The sequence below is a fragment of the Zeus faber genome (genome assembly GCF_960531495.2).
Source record: "Zeus faber genome assembly, chromosome: 19".
Classification (NCBI taxonomy): domain Eukaryota; kingdom Metazoa; phylum Chordata; class Actinopteri; order Zeiformes; family Zeidae; genus Zeus; species Zeus faber.
In genome coordinates this window covers 2339966-2344965 of record NC_137206.1, presented here as the reverse complement: position 1 = coordinate 2344965, position 5000 = coordinate 2339966, and the positions used below count along the sequence as shown (strand labels likewise).

The following is a 5000-nucleotide window of genomic DNA, read 5'->3' as shown; positions in this document are numbered from 1 at the left end:
TTTTTTTTTTTACACATTAAGGGAACGTGGACAAAGACTTCCCCGTCGCCTGCTTCCTCGGTTGTTGTTTTTCTCCGGCAGTAGGATATCAAACCTCCTTAATGCACTTGCGTCTCTGTTAACGTTGTGCAGAATATTATGGGATGGACATTGCACGGCCGCTCGATCGGACTCTACTTTACGAGCCGACGGGACCGGACGAGTGTCGAGCGGGCGCTCGGCGCCTCCCTCTGGTGGCCTGAGAGGGACCTGCAGGCTCCGCCGCCCAGCAGGCATGTGGGGGGTTTGAGGGGCCCCCTCGGCCCCAGAAGAAAGGAAGTCACATGGAATGTGTTAAATATTTTAACACTATCAAGGATTTTCATTTTTTTTCTGAATTATTAATGATTCATCTTCGTCTGTGTGATTCGGGCGGTCGGCTCTCTCTCTCTCTCTCTCTATCTCTCTGGGGGGGGGGGGGGGGGGGGCAGACAGACTGAACCTCCCTCTCCTCCCATCCGCCCTCGTCCGGGTGATTGCTCCCCCTGTCGGCCGCTTCCCTCATTGCGACCCCCCCTACCTCCACCCCCCCCCCCTCCTTACACCGGGACTGGCCTGGGCGAGGGAGGCGGTGGGGGTCCGACGAGGGGTACTCCGACATGCGAACCTCCACCCACACACCCACCCCCCCCCCCCCCCCCCCACACACACACACACACACCGTCTCAATTTCTTTGTTATCTTTGCAACGCCCACGTGCTGTTGCCGTGGAAACGGGACCGGCACAGTCCCTGCGCCTCCGAGTGGAGGAAGTGTGGCTGCGCTCCGCATGTCGGGCTCTTTGACCTTGCCTCGGATGAACGACGTACATGATGGAGGTTGACGCGGCGTCATTCACACCATCAGAAATGAGCGGGATGGTATTGATCCGCAGGAGGAATTAGGGTGGAGGATGGAGGATGGATAGAGGGTGCATTGGGTGATTATTGAGTGAGTTTTATGGTGTTAATGCATGTGGTCAACCGGTATTTCTCTTTTTTTAATTGAAATTTGATACAATATTTGATAAAAAAAAAAAAAGATTTGCAATATAGAATCAATCTGAGATGAGAAGTCAGATCTGACTGAGTGTCTCTGCTCTGGTCGGGGAGATAACCCCTTGGAACTGGGATCCAAACTTCCACGTTCTCCAACGGCCCTTTTCAGCCAGGGACCCCCTGGGACCTCTGGAAGGACCCTTTGAGGGCTCCCCGGGCCCTACGTTGAGAGCCTCTGTTGTGGCCGACAGCGGTAGCACCCTCACCTCGGCACCGGGGGGTCACCACCATGGACCCGGAGGTCCCGCAGCGTCTGAACCGGGCCCTCGACGGGGTCCGGCCCGTGCCCATCTGTCGATTGATCGGTTCCCGAGAATGTCAAGTCGCTCGGACACAATCGATCGTCTGGGAAGGTCGGAGGAGACGTTGCCACTGTGAGTGTGTCTCTCTCCCCTTTCCCGCTGATGGATGCCTGTTATCTTATCTCGCTCCCGTGGAGACTCTCCTCTCTCTCTCTCTCTCTCTCCTCCGGAGGGTCGGCCCCCTCCTCCGAGAGGCCGCGACCTCCGACCCCGGAGGTCAAAGCCCCCGACGGCCAGCTGTCCACGCTGCGCAAACTAACGAGTCGCGGCATCTGCTCTGAGCCGCCGTCCGGCTGAGACTCAAACTCCACATTACAACACGCACACGCACACGCACATGAATATAAAGATAAACATAAAGATGAAGTTAAACATAAATATGAACAAATATTTATTTATGTAATTATTTTTTTATTCATTTATTTAATTATAAATCAAACCTATAATAGCACTACATTTATTATTTAGAATATATAAATAATCAACCTTTTATAGATTTGATAGAAATGATAGAAATGATAGAACATTTCAAAATATAAATAATAATGTAAAAAAACTAAATATAATAAATAAAGATTCCTCAACTTACCTCAACTTAAGTAACTATACATATTTAGATAACTCTCTCTCTCTCGCTGTCTTTCTTCCTCTCTCTCTCAAATTCAGAGTAATGAGGTTGTTTTCCTCTGCACCTCCGTGCGAGCGACACCTCTCACCTCCAGACCTCCACCTCCACCTCCAGACCTACACCCCCTCCACCTCCACACCTCCATCTCCACCTCCATTGTCATTCACATCCACTCATGAATATTTCCCCCTTCCTGGTCTGGCGGTTGAGAAGAGAGAGAAGACGACGTAAAAGAGAAGTTCAAATGAAAAGAAAGTCAGCAAGAAATAAATAGGGTATTGAAAGTCGTGCACGGACATGTATATGAAATGTACAAGTGGAAAAATACCAAAAAGGATAGATAAGATAAAAATATATATAACACACAAAAAAGTACAAATAAAAATACACTGTGAATAATAATAATTCCAATATTAATAATATAGACGACAATTATCAATATCAATATTAATACCAAAAATGACCATCTATATATAAGGTATTTCTGTATTTTTAAAAATAAAACTTAAAAACGACACACCGTGCAAGCTGTAGCGACACACCGTGCAGGCTGTAGCAACACACCGTGCAGGCTGTAGCGACAAACTTTGCACGCTGTAGTGACACCGTGCACGTTGTAGCAACACACCGTGCAGGCTGTAGCGACAAACTTTGCACGCTGTAGTGACACCGTGCACGTTGTAGCAACACACCGTGCAGGCTGTAGCGACAAACTTTGCACGCTGTAGCGACACACCGAGCACGCTGTAGCGACACCGTGCACGCTGTAGCGACACACCCTTTACGCTGTAGCGACACACCGAGCACGCTGTAGCGACACCGCGCACGCTGTAGCGACACACCGTGCACGCTTTAGCGACACACCGTGCACGCTGTAGCGACACCGCGCACGCTGTAGCGACACACCCTTTACGCTGTAGCGACACACCGTGCACGCTGTAGCGACACACCGTGCACGCTGTAGCGACACAACGTGCAAGCTGTTGTGACACACTCAGACAGTGCAGCGCTGTGCTGAGAGCAGTAGGTGAAAGGTAAAGCTAATGAGGCGGGGGGGAGGAAATGCTCTTCTAACCTCTCGGTGCACCCGGACAAAAGGGCCAACACACACACACACACACACACACACACACACACACACACACACACACACACACACACACGCACACACACACACACATACACGCACACACGCACACAGACGGCAGAAGGACAGGAAATGAAGGTGCTCATTTCTCGCCGCGGCGTCTAGAGGAGATTAGGGAGAAGCGTCTGTTGTGAGAAGAGACGTGAGAAGTGTTGAATTGAGCGGCAGACGAAGAATGTTCTTTTTTCTTTTTTCTTTTATCTTTTTTCTTTTCTCTTCTTTCTTTAATGTGAAACGTGTCTTTTTGCTTCAGGGTTGTTTTTCCAACCACTGAATTAACGGATGAATGAAGTAATTAACTTATTAATCAGCCTCATTGCAATCATAGCATTGTCAGTGTCCTCATAACGTCATCATAGTTTCCATGTCATTTCCTCAAAATGTTATTATAACGTCCTCATAACCTCTTCATTTCCTCATAATTTTGTCATAATGTTGTAATAGTCTCCTCGTGATGTCATAGTCTCCTCATAACGTCAGTGTCCTATTGATGTCATACTGTAGTGTCCTCATGATGTCATAGTGTCCTCATGATGTCATAGTGTCCTCATAATGTCATAGTGTCCTCGTAACGTCAGTGTCCTCATGATGTCAAAGTGTCCTCATGATGTCATAGTGTCCCCATCATTTCCTCACAACGTTGTCATAGCGTCCATGTTATTTACTCAAAATGTTATCATAGCGTCCTCATAATATCCTAATTTATCCTAATCTCCACATCTTCACCACGTTGTCATGGCGACGGCGTCCCCCATCAGTGCCCTCGTGCTGTCGCCCTCTCACCCCGCCCTCGCTCTGTCGTCAGCCGTGCACACCGTGTCGTCACACCGTGGCTGCGCTGACGTGTCCTTCCATCCTCGTGAGGACGTTACGCAGCAGTGGCAGCGGCGCGGCCCCTTTAAGAGCCTCCTGTCCTTTTTTGAGAATGAGTCCGCACTCAGTGTGTGTGTGTGTGTGTGTGTGTGTGTGTGTGTGTGTGTGTGTGTGTGTGTGTGTGTGTGTGTGTGTGTGTGTGTGTGTGTGCTGACCGTGGCCTCAGGGTTGATCGCTGGGGGCTTGAGGGTGGGGGTGGGGGGGGGGGGGGTAAGCCAACTGATTCTGGGAACCCCCCCCGCCCCCCGCCCCCACTCAACACACACACACACACACACACACACACACACATGCTCATACTGCATACCCTTATCTACCAATGGAATGCAACAGCTGTGTGTGTGTGTGTGTGTGTGTGTGTGTGTTGAGTGGGGGAGCACGAGGGTGGGCCGGCTGCAACCCCCCTGCTAGGACCCCCCCCCCCCCCCCCCCCCCCCCGGCTCCTGAAAGGCAGATCAACTAAAAAGTGAAGGAGACACAGCCAGAGAGGCTCGGCTGCTGCACATTCAAAATAGAGAAGGAGAGAGAGAGAGAGAGCGAGAGAGAGCGAGCGAGCGAGCGGGCGGGCGGGCGAGAGGAGGGAGGGAAGGAGGGCGGGCGAGAGGAGGGAGGGAGGGAGGGAGGGAGGGAGAAGGAGAGTCAGGGGCAGGCAGTGCTGGAAAGGAGAACACAAAGAGAAGGAAAGTGGAGCAGAGGAAGGGAGCGAGGCGAGCGGCTGGGAGGAGAGAGAGAGAGAGAGAGCGAGGGAGAGAGGGAGAGAGGGAGGGGGAGAGGGAGACAAAAGACAGAGGGAGAGAGAGGGAGAGAGAGGGAGAGAGAGGGAGAGTCGTAGCAGGGTGAACGGAGGGGAACACGCAAATGGCTGCGGAGGAGACAGCCGGGGGGGCGCGAAAAGCCACCAAGAGCAAACTGTTTGAGTTCCTGGTCCATGGAGTGGTGAGTGCCGCCGTCCGTCGTCCCCCGTCTGCACACGC

At 51.4% G+C, this 5000-nt stretch overlaps 1 protein-coding gene across 1 annotated transcript in view; it reads left to right on the top strand.

The window, feature by feature from the left end:
• The first annotated feature begins 4821 nt into the window (after nt 1-4821).
• Nucleotides 4822-5000, top strand: part of smarcd3b (SWI/SNF related BAF chromatin remodeling complex subunit D3b) — a 34293-nt gene continuing 34114 nt past the window's right edge. Inside the window, exon 1 of the mRNA XM_080020260.1 lies at nt 4822-4962. Coding sequence (XP_079876386.1) covers nt 4885-4962 — 78 coding nt within the window. The 5' untranslated portion in view covers nt 4822-4884. The remainder of the gene's footprint in view (nt 4963-5000) is intronic.